Here is a 21,186-nt window from a genome sequence, read left to right on the forward strand (position 1 = left end):
GGATCACGGTTCAGTCAGCCTCAGAAGGAAAATCTGTGAAACTTCTATTTCCAATTAACCCCCAGAAAACCAGAAGTGGCGCTATGGCTCCAAAGTGGTACAGTACTAGCCTTGACCAAAGAGCTCAGGGACAGCGCCCAGGCTCCAAGTTTAAGCCCCACAACCAACAAGAACAACAAAAAAGATCTAGAAATAATCAGTTACTTGGTAGTAAGGATGAACTCAAGACCTAACCTGCAGTTTCTAAACAGTTTGAGTATTCCTTCCCCAAGGTGTCTGAGATCGAGTTCCTGATTACAGATTTTTTTCAGATTTTAGATTATTTTCATATATGTAATGAGACATCTTAGATATGATCTGTCTAAACATAAAACCCATTTATTTTCATACCTATCTCATACATATGAACTAAAGGTAATTTTACAATTCTTTTTTTTTTTTGGTCAGATATGGGGTCTGAACTCTGGGCCTGGGCACTGTCTACCACTTGAGCCACAGTGCCACTTCCGGCTTTTTCTGCTTATGTGGTGCTGAGGAATCAAACCCAGGGCCTCACATATGTGAGGCAAGCACTCTATCACTGAGCCACCTTCCCAGCCCCAATTTTACAATTCTTTGTCCTCCCCACTCCACAATGTTAGTGACCAATGCTCACTGTACAAGCACTCTACCACCAAGATCCACCCCGAGCGCCAATGAAACTGTGCAGGAAACAAAGTTTGTGTCTCATACCTAAAAGAGCTGGTAAGTTCTTTGTTCCCTTGGAGATGGTCAATAAATCATCTATTCCATATCTGCATTTTGATTGTGGCCCATCAAATGAGGTTAGGTATGGGATATTATGTCAGCACTCCAAAATCCAGTTTTGGATATTGGAGCATTTAGGATTCAAGCTTTTGGATTTATTTTCCAATACAAGAAGCCACTATCCATGACAGTGCACTCTCATCAGCCAGCTGATGAGGATCAGGCTAGGCTGGTCCCTGTGTGAGGCCCGCCTGGGAGGCTACACTTCAAAAGCAGAGCAAAGAAACAAAGGCCTCTTAGAGAAATGGATGCTTCTAGGGTTAGGACAGAAAACACACATGATAAAGTCTGGTACAGCTTATCAAATCTGAAGAAGGCCAAGTACTAAGACATTCAGGGGCTAATTCCAACAAGTTCGTATTGGAAAAAGATGAGACAATCAATATGTACAGTAGGTTGAAACATAAAATAGGTTTATGCTTCAGTATGTGGCCATAAGGACCAATACACAAATAAACCTCACTTTTTTTCCTTTAAAAAAAAAAAAAGGCTTTTTAAATCCCAATTCATGATAATTAATCAGTCAGAACAACCATTAAAATGCTCAGCATTTTCTAGTTTGGGCCGTTTCTATGACTCTCAGATTTGGGTCCACCTGCCGGGGTTCCCAGCATTACAGCACCAATGGTCACAGGAAAGATGACCTTATATTACTCCTTTTTTTTTTGGTTGGTCATGGGGCTTGAACTCTGGGCCTGGACACTGTCACTGAGCTCAAAGCTCTACTACTTGAGCCACAGCGCCACTTCTGGTTTTCTGGTGGTTAATTGAAGGTAAGAGCTCACGGACTTTCCTGCCTGGGCTGGCTCTGAACCACAAACCTCAGATCTCAGCCTCCTGAGTAGGTAGAATTACAGGTGTGAACCACCAGCACCCAGCTTTAACACTACTCATTCTTTTTCTTTTTTTTGGGGTCCGGTCGTAGGGCCTGAACTCTGGGCCTGGGCACTGTCTCTCAGCTCTTCAGCTCAAGGCTAGCACTCTACCACTTGAGTCACAGTGCCACTTCCGGCTTTTTTCTTTTTTGCTTATGTGGTGCTGAGGAATCGAACCCAGGGCCTCAAGCATGCAAGGCAAGCGCTCTACCACTGAGCCACCTTCCCAGCCCAACACTACTCATTCTTAACAAGTTTAAAATTTTCTCTACTCAAAAACAGATAAAGGCCGGGCGCTGGTGGCTCACCTGTAATCCTAGCTACTCAGGAGGCTGAGATCTGAGGATCGCGGTTCAAAGCCAGCCCGGGCAGGAGAGACCGTGAGACTCCTATCTCCAATAAACCACCAGAAAACCGGAAGTGGCACTGTAGCTCAAGTGGTAGAGCGCTCGCCTTGAGCTGAAGAGCTGAGGGACAGCGCCCAGGCCCAGAGTTCAAGCCCCACGACGGACAAAAAAAAAAAAAAAAACTCAAAAAACAGATAAAGATTTCACTCGTATAAAAACCTGACAATTCAGCAGGTGCCAGGGGCTTATACCTAATCGCTACTCAAGAAGCTGAGACCTGGGAGTACTAAGGTTTTAAATCAGCCCAGTCAAAAAGCCTTAAAACTCCACCTCCAAAATAACTAGCTTTTTGCTGAGTATTTGTGCTCCAACAGGGCTCCAGTGATAGACTATCAGCTGAGCGAGCAAGCCAAATAAGTATAAGACCTTGAGTTCAAACCACAGTAGAATCTGACATCTCATACAATTGTCCTCTGTTGTTTTAGAGCAAAGGCAGCTGGCGTTCTACTATAGTTTGCTCATCATATAGTGCAAAAGGGAAGACCTATTATTTTTATTATTTTACTTTGGCGGTCTTGGTCTGCCTAGACTAGGCCCCTCCTACCCGTGCCTCCCACGGAGCTGGCAATACAGGTGTGCACCACACACTCAGCTTGCTGGTTCAGATAAAGCTGTTACTTTTTACGTTCAGGCTTGCCTCAAACCAAAATGCTCCTAATCTCTGACTCTAAAGTAGGTGGGGTTACAGACTGGCACAACCACATCAGCCTTTCATTCTTTATCATTAGATCTTTCTTGTGGTATTTTCCAAATATTGAATTTCTTCTAAATCTATACTATTCCAATCACAGGATGCCTCCGATAAGAGAAGTCACAAAGTTGGGCTTAACATGACACCTATCTCTCAGAAAAGAAGTCAAAGCCAAGCGCCGGTGGCTCATGCCTGTAATCCTAGCTACTCAGGAGGCTGAGATCTCAGGATCGCAGTTCAAAGCCAGCCCAGGCAGGAAAGTTCATGAGACTCTCACTCCAATAAACCGCTAGAAAACCGGAAGTGGTGCTGTGGCTCAAGCAGTAGAGCGCTCGCCTTGAACTGAAGAGCACAAGGACAGTGCCCAAGCCCAGAGTTCAAGCTCCACGACAGACAAAAAAAAAAAAAGAAAGAAAGAAAAGAAAGAAAGAAAGAGAAGTCAAGCATCCACATACCCAGTTTTTGTCAAAGGAAAGGAGTTATGTGTGCTTTATTTAAAAAAAAAAAAAAATGGGAGTTCAGCTGCTGATGTCTCATTTAGTAGCTAGTGAAGCATTTAGGATTCAGGTTTTTGGATTAGATATACTCAAACTATTATTTTCCACTATAAGAAGCCACTATCCATGACAGTGCACTTTCATCAGCCAGCTGATGAGGATCAGACAAGGCTAGTCCCCAAGTGAGGCCCGCTTGGGAGGCTACACTTCAAAAGCAAAGCTACTTACTCAAGAGGATGAGTTCTGAATACCTTGGTTCAAAAACAGCCCTGGAAAGAAAGTTCAGGAACTCTTATCTCTAATTAGCCACTAAAAAAAGCCAGAAGGAGAGGTGTGGTTCAAGTGGTAGAGTGCTAGCGGCTAGCCTTGAGCAAAAAAGCTCAAGGATGGCAATCCAGGCCCTCAATTTCAAGCCACAGGAACTGCACAAGAAAGAAAGAAAGAAAGAAAGAAAGAAAGAAAGAAAGAAAGAAAGAAAGAAAGAAAGAAAGAAAGAAAGAAAGAAAGAAAGAAAGAAAGAAAGAAAGAAAGAAAGAAAGAAAGAAAGAAAGAAAGAAAGAAAGAAAGGGAAGAAAGAAAGAAAGAGAGGAAGGAAGGAAAGAAGGAAGGAAAGAAGGAAGAAAGGAAGGAAATCCTACATACAAATAGCAAATTAACAAATTGACTGTACCACTGTGATATACTACATCAAAGCCCTAAAAAGCAGTTTTGACTGTCCAGCTATCTGCTTCCTCAAAAATCTAATTTTAGTAGGGGGCTGGGAAGGTGGCTCAGTGGTAGAGCGCTTGCCTTGCATGCCTGAGGCCCTGGGTTCGATTCCTCAGCACCACATAAGCAGAAAAGAAAAGCCGGAAGTGGGGCTGTGGCTCAAGTGGTAGAGCGGTAGCCTTGAGCTGAAGAGCTGAGGGACAGAGCTCAGGCCCAGAGTTCAGACCCCACGACCGGACCCCCCCAAAAAAAAAAAAAAATCTAATTTTAGTAGTCTAGCTTTTTCCATATATATCCCAGAATTGAGGTGTCTCAAATTGGTAGACTTAATAATACACACACACACACACACACACACACACACTGCCGGTTTTGCCCTTTAAGTAAACACTGCAATTATTACAAGCCTATCCTCATACAATTCACCTCTAGCCTGACATGTCCTCCCTCTGCTCCTACTCACGGACTCCCAGCTTCTTTCGGCGCATGGTTTTTGCAAAGAAGAGGGGATTATTTCAGATTCTATTTTCTGTCCCATTAAGATTTCAGCCAGACACAAGTGGCTCACTCCTGTAATCCTTGCTACTCAACAGACAGATCTGAGCATCACAGGCTTGAGGCCAGGCTGGGGAGGAAAGTGTGTGACACTCTTATCTCCAATTAACCCTTGGGGGAGGGGGTCACGACGCAAGTGAAGGTGTGTGTGCCTCAAGTGGTTCAGCTCCAGCTCCAGCCTTGAGCAGGAAAAGCTCTGGGGCAGCGCCCGGGCCCAAGTTCCAGCTCCAGTACTGACACTGGCGCCGACACACACACTACACGCGCGCACACGCACACCCCTATCCGCTAGGCTCTGGGCGTCCGGTGCTGCGGGCTTGGTCTCCGGTCACAGGGTCGAGGCCGCAGCAGCTCCGGGTATTTGCAGAAGGAACACGGATCACCTACCGGGCACCTTGAGCTACGAACCGCGGGACCGAGAGCGGTGCGAGAGCAGGAAAACGGAAGAACCTTCAACCACCGACACCAGGAGCGGGCAGGACCGGCCCAGCCCGCCGCGGCCGCCGCCGCCCGCGCTCCGGGCCAGCCGCCGGCGGGCGCGGCCGGCTGCGGGGAGGCGGCGGCGGGGCTGGGCTCCGGGCTTTTCCCGAGGGGACGGCCCGGGCCGCGCCGCCGGCTCCGCGCGCCCGCCCGCCCCGCGCCGCCCGCAGGCCCCGCGCCCCGCCCGGAGGCCGCGCCCCGGCCCGCAGGCCTCACCTCAGCGCGGAATCGAGGGCAGCTCGCGCGCCTCCCCGGTCCGAGTGCGGCCGCCGCCGCCCGGCTCGCTCCCTCGCGGCTGGGCTCGGCCCTGGCCCCGCCCCCGGCCCCCGCGCGCACCCGGCCCGCCCCGCGCACCCCGGCCCGCAGCGCCGCCGCTCCGGCCTCTCCGCCCCTCAGCCCGAGGATCGCCCCCGCCGCCCGAGCTGGGTGCGGCCTGCGGCGCGGCAGCCCAGCAACGCGCGGCCCCATTGGCCCGGCACGCGCCGAGGCCACCCAGCATCTCGCCACGCAATTGGCCGCATCAAGACGGAAGGGGAGGGTCCGAGCCGAGGAGGGCGTGGCTGTGGCCTCGGAGGCCCTCGGAACGGGTTGTCTTCCCGGACGCGACCTGCCGCGCCCCGCGCGCGGCCGGGGGTCGGCCCAGCCTCACGATGCGGCCCCGCCACCGTCTGGCGGGCGCGGGCCTGCCGGCTGCAGCGGCCGCCTCGGCGGCGCCCCGCGGAGCCGCCCCGGAACAGCTCCGTCCCGGAGCCTGGCGGTCTGGGTGGGGTCAGGCGGCGGGGCCTGCGCGCCCCGATAAGGCTCCCGCGGGGTGAGCTGGCGGCCTGGGCCTGGGTCCGCCCCGGCCTGCAGGCGCTCCGCGAGCGAGCGAGCGGCGGGGCCTCCGCAGCGCCAGTCCCCGCCAGTCCTCTACCAGTCCCCGCCAGTCCTCTACCAGTCCTCCTGCCAGTCCCCCGCCAGCCCCCCGCATTCCCCCATGTCCCTCCTTTGCCCCATCTGGGGCCTTCACCGCCCAGGGAAGACAATGGACAGGGCTACCAAAAAACAGTAAACACCTTCATTAGAAGATGTCATAATGGGCACCGGGGACGTGGCTCAAGTGCTAGAGCACTTGTCTAGCAGGTACAAGGCCCTGACCAGAACCACCAGAAAAAAGAAAAAGACATAATCAGTTAAGACAGATATCTATCTGCAGCATGTTAATACTATCAAAGTTATATAAGCAATGTCTATCGATGAATAAAAATCAACTGAGGCTCAGCTGAAATGGTAGCTAGCCTACCTAGCAAGCGCAAGGCTATGGTGTTACCTAGTACCCAACAAGTATAGCCCCTTTACCACCAAACAAAAACAAGAAAAAAATACATTCAGGAGGCAAAAATAAGACTGCAGTTTGAAGCCAGCCAGGGCAAAAAGTCCAACCCAGATTACCTCAAAAGCAAGCCCCCACAGCAGCACACATTGGGGAGGCAGCAGCAGGATCCCAGTCCAAGACTTCAAAAGCACAAGACCTTACCTAAAATCAAAGTGAAGCAGCAAAAAAGGCTGGAGGAATGGCCCAAATGGCTCAACGCCTGGAAAACAAGGCCAAGTTCAAACTCCAGTGCCACACAGAGGGAGGAAAGGGGACAAAAGGCCTGAATAAGCAGGTGCCAGTGCTAGTATAGAGAGGAAAGCTGGTGAGCCCTCTTCCCATTCCATAACTGGGCGTGGTGACATGTGCCTGCCATCCTTAGGTGGTAGGACACCTTCCTAACTAATGTAAGACACTGACTTCAAACCCCAGTACTGAAGGGAAAAAACAAAACATTTCACACGAGATAAAATCAAAAAGGCTAATAACACAAGAAAGTGTTTTCAATACTATTAGTAACTTGCTAAATGCCTATAAAAGATATACACACACCAGACAAGCAAATATGAAAAGTCTAGCAAATACCAAGTGTTGGAAATTATGCAAAGACAAGGGAATTCTCTTTTACTGACATAAAAACTAGACTATTCACTAGGCACTGGTGGTTCACCCTGTAATTCTAGCTACTCAGGAGGCTGAGATCTGGTTCAAAGCCAGCCCAGGCAGGAAAGTCCATGAGACTCTTATCTCCAGTTAACTACCAAGAAGCCAGAAGTGGCACTGCGGTTCAAGTGGTAGAGTGCTTGCCTTGAGCTGAAGAGCTGAGGGACAGCAGCCCACAACCAACAACATCAAAAACAACAAAAACACCTAGAATTTTCTTGTAAAATAAAAGGAAAAAAAAAAAACCCATACCCTAGAGAAACTGGAGCTTAATCCGGCATGAGACACCAGTGTGATTGTTGCTGGCAGCATTATCTGTAACTGCCCCCAAATGAAAACAATTGGATCCATGAGTAATGATATGGTCACACAGTGGAACAGTTTCAACAATGAACTTGAACAAATCAAGCTATGCATGGCAACATGAATAGATCTGACAGTGATGACCCAGAGAAGACAGATGCCAAAGCTTGCATCTGTGTAATCCCATTACTATACAACATAAGAGCAAGAAGATGCGGGGCTGAATGCATAACTGGGTGGTGAAAAACAAGAACACAAGACCCACGCAAGCCAGGACAGAAGGTGCTGTGATGGGTGCGAAGGCTGTTCCTTGGAGTTGCTCAGATGTTCCTAACCATGTTAGACTGCACATTTGCTTTACTTATTTCCTCTATATTTTATTCCACAGGACATAAATGGTAAAAGGAATTTCCTCAGCTCAGAGAAGCTCAGGGTATGACCACAGATACTGTCCTTCAGCCTGAAGGGCAGGGCAGCTGTCAGGCCACTGTGAATATCTGCGAAGGCTCCTGCAGAGTTCTGGAAGCATCTACAGGATGGCAGGTGGGTCAGAGGTCTGTTCTATGCCTCACGAATCTCCCTCCAGGGAAAGGAGCTTCAGTGGGGAACCACCTTTATACACTTTTGTGATATGGGACTGAGTCAAACACCTCCAGAGGTCACTGCAAGCAAAGCTTCCCCCGAGCCCTTCCATCAGGGAGAGGGAATAGGCCATGCAGGCAGAAATTTGCAGGATGTGTGTTGAGAGCTCAGAGACCGTGGCCTTCCCTCTCCTCTCAGGACACATGCTAGCATGTCTAGCTCATTCTCCCCCAGGGCCTGGGGCACTCGCAAAGGCCTTTTCCTTCTGGTTCTCAGTTGGTCTATCAAGGGGATGGCCAAGGCCATCTCTGTTTGTCTCATCATGGGAAGGCACCTGATTAGAGCTGCACTAAGCTGCCCACCCTGAGGGGCGCTCCTCACCAGTGCCCCCAGAGTTGCAGCCAGTTAGTGAATGGCAAAGCTGGACTTGATTGGTGACCTCTCTAGCCCCTTTTCTCTTGCTTGTAAAAAAAAGAAGCTGTTCTCCAAGCAAATTAGCTCCAGTGCCCAGCTCAGCACCTCAAATACTAGAAGTGCTCAGTGACTGGTACTACTTCCACTGCCTGCTAGGCTTACGTGTGGAACAGACCACTAGCAAGCACAGCAGAGCCAAGGGCCCCTCCTCCGGGCCTGGGATTTCCCTACCACCTCCAATCACATTTCTGCAAACAAAAAACAAGAGCCATACCCCTGCCTGGCAGTTGACAAAGAGGTGGGCAGCTGTACCAGAAGGTGCTGAGTCTGGAAGGTGAGCTGGGCGGGCCCCTGGGATGGGCCTTGGACAGGCATAAGCACTGGCTATCCATTTGGCCAGAGGGACTCATCACCCGGAACCCCCACAAGCCCTCCGGTTCAGGGGTCCCCCAACACACGCTAGCCACTAAACTGGTTCCAGAAACAAGGTTCTATACTATACTAGAAAGCCGTTTTCTAGCCCCCTACTTTATACTTCACAGGAGCGGGGATGGGAGAGCCTGCTTCTGCCGCCACTCCACTCTTGTTCCCCGTCACGGCACACAGCGTGAGGAATTCCAACCACAGGGAGGAGGACCAGTGCATTCCACCAGGGTGGTTGGGAGCCCCAGCAGCACCCGCCCGTGTGCCCAGGCTCTCTCTGGCATACTGACCTGCTCCCCAGGTGCACCCGAAACACCTGCAGAGACAGCCCCGGACACCCACAGGTTCCCCCCCCCCCCCCCGTTTCCCTGGGGTCACAGCCTTCCAAATCCCCAGAACGTGACAGGAGGCGAGAGGCCCTGAGCGAGGACTCCCTCCTTGGACAGCCACTCACTGCCGCACACCGGGCAATCCTCCATCAGGGTCTTACCTGAAAATCTCCCTCACTACATGCAGGAAGGACCTGGCAACCCGAAGCCCCATCCAGCCCTGACTCCCAGCTGCGATTGTTTCTAGAAAAACACCCAGGCTGGTGGCTGTGCCACACAATGTGACTAGCTGGAACTCCCGCATAGAAACCGGGGGGCAGGTGAGCTGGGCGTCGCTAGGCCGTGGACATGTGGGTGCCACATCTCCACCCCCGTCTGTCTCAGGGCCCTCTCTGCCCATCCTTTCGCAGCATCACCACCAGGAAGCCTCCTGGGTTCCGAGCTCCAGGGCCCAGTAGCTTTGGGTGCTGTACTGCCGGCATGTCAAGCCCAGTGTCTCGATACTAGGCTGCGAGCCTGCGAAGTCAGCCCAGAGACCGGCTCACAGGACACCCTCAGCTCTGGCACCTGCTGGGCTTAGAATGTGGGCTCTGAACCGAGATGGCCTCCGCTGTGTCCTGACCTGACACTGCTATGAGCCCCCAGCAAGTCACCCGGTGGCCTGTGGCTGAGAAGAGGGGAGGACCAACTCTTACGGTTCCCGTTAGCTGCTCTCCACCTGGACACATGTGGGCTCAGAGCAGAGCTAGCTGCCCCTCCTTGCCAACCAAGCCCTGGCCATTGGTGTGAAGATCACCTGATTTATTGGGAGGCAACAGCCCCCCTTGGAGCCCATGCCTTGGCATTGCTGGAAGGTCCGGGGCCAGCCGTACCCCATCCAACAGCCCCAGTCCTGCCCGGTCCCAGTCTGCTGCAGGGTAGGTGTGTAGTAGGGACCAGACCTTGTCTCCCCAAAGCCCAGGTGGGTTCAGTCCTGGGCCTCAGGTTCCTAGGAAATAGCTCAGGGCAGTCGGCCAGTCCACGCAGTCCATGGCCAAGTCCAGCCTGGAGCCCCAGCCCGCTGGGTGGGGCCTGCTGTCTGTTGGGAAGGCCCAGCATCCAGCATGCGACTTGCTCCTCGGATCTCACCCCACAGGCCCAGCTCCATCTGCATGGCGTGGCACTCTGGTCCAACTGCTGCTTCGGTCCCACAGCAGTGCCAGGTAGGTGTCACCTGGGCCCGGAGTAGCCGTAGGGGTGCTGCAGCAGCAGGCCCTGGTGGCTGGGAAGCACATGCGTGTGATAGTGCTCTACCATGCTGCCCACACTCACGAACAGGACTTCGCCCTCCAGGTAGAACTTGGAGTCCTGTGGAGGCAGAAGAAGGCAGAAGCAATGGGTCTCAGCAGGCCAGGTGGCCCCACCGAGCGTGTTTCCCCAACCCCATGCCCTGCCAGTCAGCAGTGACAGTGGCATATATGATCAGGCCTGCTCCTCCCCCGTGTGCCACACGGGCCTGAGCTCCTCAAATTCCCACCTCCCTGCCACCCCCAAGGCTCCCACACAAAGCCAGGGGCGGTTCCACTTTGCTCCTCCAAGGTCACAGAGGGAAGGGCAAGGCAGGGTTGGGAGAGGTGAAGGACAGGGCTGGGGTACATCCTGGAGAGGCTGATCTCAACCCACCCATCGCTCACACGCTGCGCAGGAGTTTGGCCTGGCCCTCACCTTCTCAAAGATTCGATAGTTCCTCACTTTGTTAGAAGATTCATCCCACACAACCAGGACCTACAGGGAGGGAAGCACGGGACAGACAGGAGAGGCTGCATGAAGGACCTCAGAAGCTGAGAGGCAGAAGCACCTGGCCCTCAGGGGTGAGATGGCCGCAGGCTCCTGAACCCCTGCCCGGCTGCAGACTCCTGTCAGGGAAGTCCTTAGCCCTGGGTGTCTCTGCCTTCAGCCTCCAATGAGACATAAACAGCAGAAGCAGGGCCTGGGCTGCCTGAAACCGTCACAAACACACGTGGGAGAGGAGGGTGAGAGATCACACACTACACGCTTGGAGGACGTGGGCAGTGCCAGCTGGTGTCCTGCCGTTCCCACACCTGTGCCCTGGCACCACCTCCACTGCAGTTCTGATGCCCCGCCCCTCTGCAGCTCTGATGCCCCGCCCCCTCTGGAGCTCTGATGCCCCGCCCCCTCTGCAGCTCTGATGCCCCGCCCCCTCTGCAGCTCTGATGCCCCGCCCCCTTTGGGCCCCACCTTGCGGATGACCCCTAGCCCCGACACCAGGTGGAGCACTGCGAGACACGGGGCTCACAGAGGTCAGTTGAGGCCGAAGCCGAGGCTGCGTGGGAAGGGATCTATAAACCGTGGGTCCCCACTGCTACTTGGGGGGTGTGGAGGGCCAGAGCTCCAGGGTCACAGCTGTGCCAGCACCCTACCTTCCCGGATTTGGTGGAGGAGTTGCGGATGCAGTAGAGTCCGTCCTGGGGCTCCCCCCGGGGACTTGTGGCTTTGAACAACCTAAAATTAAACAGCCATGCTGCACTGTCCAAAGGAAACAGATTCTTTACCTGACATGTAACTGTAACCACTCTGTGCGTCACATATCAATAATGCCACGACCCCACATTCGAGCCACGTGCACGCCATGACTGAGCTCGGAGCACGTGCATTCCATGACCCCACGCTTAGGCCACATGCTCCTCTGGGTCTCAGACTGGCTGTCCTGACGCCAGGTGGGCCAGTGGGGAGGAGGGTTCCTGCTGCACTTAGGGCTGTGTGCTTGGGCCAGCAATCGTCCAGCACCAAGGTGAGCAAAGGGGACAGAAAAGCAAGGGACCCAGCACCCTGTCCCTACTAGTACAAGAGGACTTTGTACTAACCTTTCCACTTCGCAGGATTCTGTAGTGTTGACAAAGACGGAGTTGGGCAACGGCACCTAAGAAGCCAGCAGTAATCATCATGGAGACCTGAGTGACCTCCACATACCACCCAAGCCTCGTCTGGCTGCCTCCACTCCAAGATCCCGAGTGAGTGACCCTCCCCAGGCCACCACCACCCATCTGCTGCCCCTCCACTCCAGGATCCTGAACCTCGCAGTGTCCTATCCCCCTCAGCTCTGGCCTTCTGGGGGCTCCTGGCTCAGGGAGGCCAGTGTGGGCCAGCCTGGCCTGTGATGCTCCCACGACCTGTCTGCCCACTGGCATGTACGATCCCACCCTGCACTCAGCCTTGCCTTCTCGTAGTCCTCATCCGAATCCTCTCCGCTAGTCCTGGCCTGTGTGGGTTGCCAGGGTTTTTCAAGGGAGAAACTCCTGAAACTTTGCCCATCAGGGGATGATCGCCTGCAGTGGGGAAAAGAGGAGGAAGGCAAGACCTCGTCACCCTGAGCCACCTTCCTCTCCCCCTGAACTCATTCTCATGCCAGTTCAGCATGAGAATCCAGGATCTGCAGTGCTGGGTCCCCTGGCAACACGGGCCCAGGACGGCGCTCAGAGGTCCGCACTCATTGCCGTGAAAATCAAAGGAGGCCAGGAGCCAAGTAGGAAGTCAGGGCCGCCATTCTGACATGGGAGGCACCAGGGCACCTGCGCGAGGTGTTGTCCCCTAATGATGGCCTTGGGAGCCTGACCAGGCCCCGCCCGCCTGGCAAGCCGTTGGCGTTGGTGAAGCGGAGGCTGAGCAACGCCATCTGCCCCCAGGGACGTCAAGTGACAGCCCTGTAGTACCCACAGGGGAAGGGGTAAACTGGCCCACTCCCCAAACCCCAGAGCTTCTGAGAAGCCCACGCGTGCCTGAGGACCGGGAGGCCCTGCCAGGGTGGGTGTGGGTAAGGCCAGACCCAGGTTTGGCAGGACGACTGAAAGCGTTCGCCTCCGCTGTGGGCCCTCGTGAAGCAAACACAAGTGCTTCTCCAGACGCTTCGCTGCGGGCAGCAGAGGCTCCGGATGCCACAGAACCCTGGAGAGGGGGTGCCACAGCCACCATGGGGATACGTTCGTCAGAGCACCAGGAAGGCCGCCCCTGTGGCTCACCCGCCACGCAAGGCAGGAACCCACCCGGGTGCCAGATCGTTTGCCGGAGGGCCATGGTGGGAGGGGCTGTGTGGAGTGGAACCCTGGTGCCACCCAGCAGTACAGGAGAAAGCTCTTGGAGCGGCCTCGGGCCTGGGCACAGACCCATGCACGTTCTGAGGCAAGCCTACGTCAGGCCGGCGCGTGGCTCACCGCCCGCTTTCCCGCAAGCGTCAGGACGGCAGGGCCCTGGAGGCCCCCGGCCGGCCAGCAGCGGCTGCAGGGGTCAGTGCCTCTGAAGCAGCCCCGGGCTGCAGGGCCTCGAGGCTGGGTCAGCCGTCAGCTGCAGACCTGGGTCCGTCCAGGGCAGAAGAGGCTGACCCACGGAGGCAGGCTCTGCGCCTGATGCCCCACACAGGCTCAGAATGCATTGGGTGCCAGTTGACCGGGCAGGCCAGGGAGGCGTCCCTGGGGAGGGGCGGCAGGCACCTCGGCCAGACTCACTGGAGGTGGGGGATCGGTGGCTTCTCTGGCCGGGGCAGCACCGCAGGTCCAGCTGTGGCCTCAGGCATGGGCAACTTCAGCACAGGGGGCCTAGGGGCCACGGGGGGCACCCAGAGCCCTGGCTTGGCCGCCTCCCTCTGGGGGAGCTCTTCCACCATCTTCAGGAACTTGGGCTTGTTTGCAGGCACGGGTGGGGGCTCGGCTGTCGGCGGGCCCCGGGGAGACAGATGGAAAGACTTGAGCTTGTCACAGGTGCGGGCAGCGGCGGCGGCGCTGGTCATGGCACTGGCCGCGTGGCTGGGGGTCCAGGGCTCTGGGCTGGAGCTCAGACTCTCCCGGAAGCCAGGGGGTCTGCGGGGGCTGGGCCCCGAGGGGGCGCTGCTGGGTGGGGGGTCGCTCATCCTCCTGGAGGCGGCCGGCGCCCTGAGGGTGGGCTCTCTCAGGCACAGGGGAGCCAGGCTGGCCTCCGGGAGGCCTCGCTTAGGAGGGGGGGGGTGGCAGCAGGGGGCCTGGGCCTTTGGAGGTGAAGGAGTGGGCCCGCGGCAAATCGAAGGCTGGCTTCCGGGGCGTGGGCACTGGGGGGGGAGGGTAGGCCGGAGGATGGGTCAGGGCGTCTGCAGAGCAAAGAGAAGTCCACGTCACCCGGGGAAGGCTGGAGCTACAGCACCTGCTACGGGCAGCGGTCAGCGGATGCCAACCCAGAATGCAGCACGCCAGCAGCCTTGGGTTCCCCATCTGGCCTTCCCCCCCCCATTCCTGGGGCTTGAACTCAGGGCCTGGACGCTGTCCCTGAGCTTCCTTTTGCTCAAAGCTAACACTCTATCATTTGAACCACAGCGCCACTTTGTCTTTTTCTGTGTATGTGGTACTGAGGAATCGAACCCAGGGCTTCATGCGTGCTAGGCAAGCGCTCTACCAGCCCCATCTAGCCTTCTCTGGGCCCAGACCACTCCTGCCGTCTGGTACCCCCCCCCCCACCTCCCACTGCAGAGCATGCTGGCCCCACCAACCCTACCCTCGGGCTTCAGGGGCTCCGGGGAGTCAGGTTCCAAGTATGAGTCGTCCTCATCTTCATGCTCATAGTCTGTGGGCAACAGGTGGAAGGTGAGGCCAAAGGGGGCCCGGGCCCAGCTGCACACAGGATGGACAGCCCGGCCACTGTGCCCTAGCACAGCGGCACAGGAGCAGAGTGCTCGGGAGACGGGGAGGAGGTGGCAGGACTTGAATCCAGAGCCCAGACTGCTGATGGCCAACACTGGGAAGTCACTGTCACTGCCAGAAGACAACTGAAGCACAGCCTAACACGCCTCGCTCCCCTCCACAGCCACCAAGAGCAGCCTGGTCCCCGCACTGTCAGCAGCCAGGTGCGGAGAGGGAAGGCGCCCAGACACAGACCCAGGCCTCACCCTCATTGTCCGTGGGGTATGGAGACAGGCTGATGTCCACAGGCCGCTCTATTGCACCGTAGAAGCTGTCCGTGTCTGAGCTGGAGTCGCTGAAACAGGGAAGGTGTCCGGGACAAGCAATGAGTCCCTCCACACTCATGTAAAGACACGTGCACACACAGGACACTCTAACAGACAAACTCAGACACTGGGTAAGTCCAAGGATACACACAAGACACACTTGGACTGACATACATACCTACGAGAACACATGTGCAGTTACTCAGATGTGTGGACATGGGCGAACGCAGCGGGCCGTGTGCACAGACACCTACGCACAAGCCCAGATGCCCAGGGACACCCACACATGCGGAACGGGACAGACAGGCAGACGGAAGATGGAGGCCACCTTCCTGCCTCCCGGCAGTTCTTATAACACCACTCATACCCCAAGATACTCAGGAGGCTGCCATCTGTAGATCAAGGTTCAAAGCCAGCAGGGGTAGGAAGGTCCATAGGACTCTTATCTCCAGTTAACCACCAAAAAGCCAGAAGTAGAGCTGAGGCTCAAGTGGTGGAGCACTGCCCGTGAGCAAAAGAGCTAAGGCCGTGGGGCACAGAGGCAGAACTCTGAGCTGCTGTAAGTGCTGGGCCTCCCCGGAGGAGAGAAGCCCGTGTGAGCCTCGACCAGGAGCTATGACAGCGCAGATGGACAAAGGGAGATGGGAGCACACACAGACGTGCACTTGTGTAAGCGGCACACTCCTGCACACACGCGCCCCCCCCCCAAGCCGAGAGGTGCTCGTGCAGCAAGCCCAGGAGTCCTGGGGCGGCCGCATACTGGTCACACGCCTTGCTCACCTGGTGTCGGGGGGCAGCTCCTTCTTCTCATGGAGGTAGCCAATCTCCCTGCGCAGCAAGGCCATCCAGCTCTGCGGGTCACCAGGAGCCCCAGTGGGCACGGTGCCACATGGGGCGCCCCTCCCCGCCCACGGCCCCACCGCCCTAGTGGCCGGGGCTGGTGAGGCACCCCACTGGGTCCAGCCCGGCCTGCATGGATGAGGCACGGCCTCACCCCCCACTGCTGCCCTCAGCCCGCTCTCCTCCCGACAGAGTAGATGGGTGGCAGCCACAGGCTGCCACTACTCCAGCCACACCTCCTCAGGGCCAGACTGGGACAGCGAAAACCCAGGGCCTGGAACTGACAGAGGCCTGAGCCTGGCCAGGGCGCCAGACGGCAGTCACGGCCCGACGCCGGGATCACCTTGCGCTCGTCCTCAGAGGAGGCAGAGAAGAACCACGTGCGGTGCTTCTTGCTGATGTGGACGATTTTGAAGGGGAAGACATTGTTGGATGTGGTCTCCTCAGCCGCCCGCATCACCCTGAGGACACAACGCCAGCGGTCACGCCTGGCGCTGCTCAAGGCCTCCCCCTCTCCCACTTCCTGGTGGGTCCTGGCACCCAGCATCTTTTCAAGGAGCACCTGCCGGGGTGCCAGCAGAGGGCGTGGGCACTTCAGACAGCAGGCAGTGCGGGCACGGGCGGGGAACAGGCAGGGAAGGACTGAGCAGGGTGCAGGGCCAAGAGAGGAGATCATGCCACCCTCCCTGCCCACCCATGTGCGTACCCCCCCTCACCCCCCGTGGGCCTGGGCCTTTCTCTATGCCAACCACACCTGCATTCAGCGGAGAGACTCATCCGCTCTACAGGTTGCACCCTGGCCAGAATTCATGGCCCACACTGGATGTCTCCCTGGGGAGAGCCTTGCTGGCCAGATCCTCGGGCAGGTACGCCCACCTGGCCATCAGCCGCCCACGGCAGCACCGAGGCCCAGCCCGCCTGCTGGGTTGGCACAGTTCCTGGGGCATAGCTCACCTGTCACTCACTGGACAAGTGCAGGCCTTGGCTGGCACATATAGAGGGCCATGTGTCTAGAGAAAGAGAATACCCCTCCACAGGAGACCCCAGAGCTCTGGGCAGCCATGCCTGCCTGCCTGACTAGCACAGGGCCCTCAAGACTGCTCCTGACCTCAACCAGTGATTTCACCAGCCTGGGAGACCCTGGAGACCAGAATCTGGGCAGGGCCACAGTAAGACAGAGCTGGGCTGCCTGGGCTCTGAGCGCCCAAGGTAGGTGAAGGAGCAGGGGGGGAGGGAAGAGGAGCTCAGAGCTCACTCCTCAGTGGCTAACCGGGACTCTGGAAGCACACATTCTAGGCCCAGGTGACGCCCCAGAAAGAGCCCAGTAAGAACTTCACCACAGGCCTGGGAATGTGGCTTAGTGGTAGAGTGCTTGCCTAGCATGCAAGAAGCCCTGGGTTCGATTCCCCAGCACCACATACACTGAAAAAGTCAGAAATGGCGTTGCGGCTAAGTGGTAGAGCACTAGCCTTGAGCAAAAGCAGCTCAGGGACAGTGCCCAGGCCCTGAGTTCAAGCCCCATGACTGGCAAAAAAAAAAAAAAAAAAACCCACCAGGGGCTGGGAAGGTGGCTCAGTGGTAGAGCGCTTGCCTTGCATGCCTGAGGCCCTGGGTTCCATTCCTCAGCACTACATAAACAAATAAACAAAAAGAAAAAAGCTGGAAGTGGCGCTGTGGCTCAAGTGGTAGAGCGCTAGCCTTGAGCTGAAGAGCTGAGGGACAGCGCCCAGGCCCAGAGATCAGGCCCCACGACTGGGCCCCCCCCCCAAAAAAAAACAAAACAAAAAACCCACCAACTTCACCAGACGTCCATGGCAGAAGCCTGAAGACAGAGCATGAAGTAAGGCCAGGTATGAGAGGCCAAGCTGGGGAAAGCAGAGGCTGGACACACCCACGGGAGAGCCCGGGCTTTCTGAAGGCGGGAAGAGGATGGCCCGGCCCAGCCATGGGCAGCAGGCGTCAGGGCCTGCGGGCGGCAGACACTCACCGGTTGTACCCGCTGAGGGAGAAGGCGCCCTGGGGGGAGGCAGATGTGCTGCTCTTGAAGTAGTAGATGCAGCGCTTGTGGATGATAACGAATCTCAGGGGCCCTGTGGACAGTGTGGCGTGGGCAGGGGTGAGCCTCGGGGATGGAGACACGGACCCCGCCCTGGGAGCCCTCCACAGAGACCCCAGACAACCTGATGCTAGGATGTCTGTCCCTGAGAAGGCTGAGTGGGAGCGTAGGGCTCCCTTCCCAGAGGCCCACTACAGAGCCAATACAGATAAACTCCTGGACATCCTGGCCAGCGCCAGGCACCATGCCCAGGGCAGGCCTAGCCACTCACCGAGAACAGACTGCTCTAGGGCAATGTGGGGCCGTCACAGGCCGAGGTTGGCCATGGAGGCCTTGCTGGGTACTTTCAGGAGGCTCCCTCCACTCCGGGCTGGCCCAGCAAGGAAAACAGGGCGAGATGCCCAGAGCTGGCTCATGACAGCTGGCTCTCCCAGCTGAGCAATCGCCCCAAGAAGGCCACAAACCCCACGGCCCAGGCCAGGGCCACATCAGGTATGGCCCTACTTTGGAAGCTTCAGATACTGACCCCACAGGATCCAGAGCCACAGAACCCACAGACCCCAGCTGAAGGCATCTCGGCTAAGCAGCGCAGGGTATGCTGGAGTACAGTCTCCTGTATCCACGAGGTGGGCATGTCCCAGACCTGAGGGCTCCCTTCCTCTCCCCAGCTGCTTTCCTGGACCATCACGGTCTGAGTCCTGTGTATCTCCAGAGGCCCAGTTGGCTCCTGACTTGGCACATAGGTTCATCCAGAGCACGTGACCACTCACTGACCACTCACAGGTAGCCCTGCAGGCTAACGCTCCCAGAGACAGCTGTCAGCAATGTGTCTACCCGATCTCTGCCCAGCTATACCAGCCTGGACCCCACAGACCAGGGAGGCTTCCCTCCGGTCCCTAGGAGTGACAGCTACCAGAGCTAGAAGGGGAACTATAGAGGGCCCACCACAAAAGGAAGCAGAGGCTCAGAGCTGCTGCAACAGCCAAGAAGGCCCAGCAGAGCGGCAGAGAAGGGGGACCGAGGCCAGCCTCCATCCCCGCTCAGTGGCCACTCTGTGACCCCCGTAGCCCAAGGACTCACATTTGAGCAGCTGCAGCTGGGTGCCGCCCTTCTTATGCAGGTAGCCAGCCTTGGCCACGCCCCCAGGCATGGTCAGCAGGTTCTGAGCACCGATGGCCTTCATAGGGACAGGCCAGTGCACCTCCTCAGCCGCCATGAAGCTGCAATCAAAGAGGAAGATACGGCTTGGCCTGGGGCGGGCGAGGGAGCAGTTTAGCTGGGGACTCTAGGGGACTGTGTCAGGGTCCAGAAGGCTACACGGAGGATCAGGGCAGAAGAGGCTGAGGAAACCCTCTTCCAGGCCTCAGGATGGGGCCCTTGGAGGACAAACCTCACGGGCCGCTCACTCGTCTGCCCTCGGCCGCAGGGCTGGCCCCGGGATGCTGTGTCTCCCTCTCCCCACAGATTCCATGGGCACAGGGCCCCAGCAGGCCTGCGCTGTGGTAGTAACCGAACCCAAGACCCCAGCGCAGTGTCTGCCTTGCTGTAACTTCCCCAAGTCTCAGTGGCAGGCAAGCCCGTGAGGAAGCCTGAAGGAGGGCTTCCTGAAGGCAGGTGGCGGGTCCTGGGTGCCCTTTCCATCTGCTCCAACCCTCGGTGCAGAATGCGGGGCATGGCTCCCAACACCTGTCCTCAGAGACTCTGTCCAGCGTGCCCTGCACAGGAGCGCACAGAGCCAAGAGCCCCGGCTCCTAGGGCCCACTATCCCCCATCCTGGCCGGCTCTTTGGAGGAACGTTTCCCAGGCCTCCGCTGCTAGAGCCGTAGCACGGAGGACAGAGTAGCCCAGCCTGGCCCACAGCTGCCCTGGCCAAGTAGTCATGGGACCTTTGGCAGGTTTGCTGGCACCCACATCATGAGCCTAGACCATCAGGTCAGAGCCGGGCGGGACCTGGGGGCACGCTGTCCGGGGAGCAGGGCCCCAGGTCCATGGGCTCCCGCCACCGCCCTGAACCTATGAGGCTCCCGCACACCTGGTGTGTGTGACACCACCCTGCCCACATGAAGACACCCCCCACACACACACATGCTTTCCTCTCTCAGGATCCAGACTGAGAGCCTTCCATGAGGTTCCCGGGACCCGGCACTGTGGACCCACACTACACTGTTGTGTCTGTGCCTCTTCCCACCCCATGTTGGCCAGGTCCACCCTGGAGCCCCAGAGGCCCAGGCGGGCTGGGACCCTGACACTACAGCTGCAACCCCCCCCCCCCCCCGGCCACACACACACACAAAGAAACCACTCCAGCCAGGCCTGGGATCTGTCCAGAACTCCAGCTGAGAAGTGTCCTGAGTGCAAGCCAGAGGGACTACACAGAACTGGGCTCAAAGCAGAAAGAAAGGAAAAAAGCCACTGTCTTGGGCATCAGCACCCCACACTCCTTCACCAGTGCTGGGCTAAGTCACCCACACCAGGTTGCAGGCTGCCCACTGACCAGGGCCATGGCCAGGGCAGACCGACACCTGCCCCTAGGTGCCAGGGGGTACAAAGCCCCCCCTGGTCCCCAATCAGGCCCAGGTTAGGAACAAAGGCTGAGCCCCGCCCCTTGCCAGAGGGGAGCAGGGAGTATGGAGGGAGCGGACTGGGGGGTGGGGGCAGGAGGAGGGCGCCCATGTCCAGGACCACCCACGGGAGGGGCCAGAGAAAGACTGGCCTGCACCCCCAATCAGGCCCTGTACCCCGACGGCCCTGTACCCCCACGGCCACGCCCGCCTTTGTTCGGGTGGACTGCAGCCTGAGGCTGGGGCCAGGGTCCAGGTTGCGGTGCTGAGCCGCGGGGTCTGGAGTGTGGGGTCTGGGGACCAGGGGTTGGTGCCGGTACTCACGGCGTCCAGGCGGCTGGCACCGGCCTCCGGGGGGCGGCAGGCGCCCTCCTCCCCTGCGCGCAGCGACATGGCCCCGCTGCGGCCTCGTCCCTGGAGGCCCTGTCCCGCCGGGCCCAGCTCCGGGGCCGGGGCCCCGCGCCCGCCATGCCTGCCCCACCACCAGCCGCCCCCCGTGGCCGCTGGCTCCGCCCCCATGGGCGGAGAGTGTCTGCCCACTGCTCAGGACCGGCCCACTCAGACCGCCCCTCCCCTGCCCCCCCCCCCCAGCGCCTGACCTCTCCTTCCACCTCACTGTCCACACCACGCCCTGCGGTGCAGAAGCCAGATGCCCAGAACTGGTAGTGTGTTTGAC

At 57.5% G+C, this 21,186-nt stretch overlaps 2 protein-coding genes across 12 annotated transcripts in view; both read right to left on the reverse strand.

Annotated features, from left to right (window-relative positions):
- Positions 1-5,399, reverse strand: part of Add1 (adducin 1) — a 62,056-nt gene extending 56,657 nt beyond the window's left edge. For 10 of the 11 annotated variants that reach the window (XM_042670983.1, XM_042670991.1, XM_042670980.1 and 7 more), the window contains exon 1: positions 5,237-5,326. The gene's annotated coding sequence lies outside the window, so the exon portion shown is untranslated. Of the gene's footprint in view, positions 1-5,236; positions 5,327-5,374 lie in introns of those variants that run through there. The other variant, XM_042670981.1, reaches the window with a different exon arrangement.
- Positions 5,400-9,874: 4,475 nt separating this feature from the next.
- Positions 9,875-20,980, reverse strand: Sh3bp2 (SH3 domain binding protein 2). The gene is given in 14 exon segments (XM_042671034.1): positions 9,875-10,435; positions 10,793-10,852; positions 11,509-11,590; positions 11,953-12,008; positions 12,306-12,414; positions 13,588-14,081; positions 14,083-14,201; positions 14,603-14,671; positions 14,994-15,082; positions 15,834-15,904; positions 16,237-16,354; positions 17,881-17,983; positions 19,030-19,169; positions 20,835-20,980. Coding segments are annotated over 14 exon segments (1,794 nt in total). The 3' UTR covers positions 9,875-10,297.
- Between the last annotated feature and the right edge of the window lie 206 nt (positions 20,981-21,186).

Source organism: Dipodomys spectabilis, unplaced genomic scaffold (assembly GCF_019054845.1).
Source record: "Dipodomys spectabilis isolate Male_0828 unplaced genomic scaffold, ASM1905484v1 ptg000594l, whole genome shotgun sequence".
Lineage (NCBI taxonomy): Eukaryota > Metazoa > Chordata > Mammalia > Rodentia > Heteromyidae > Dipodomys > Dipodomys spectabilis.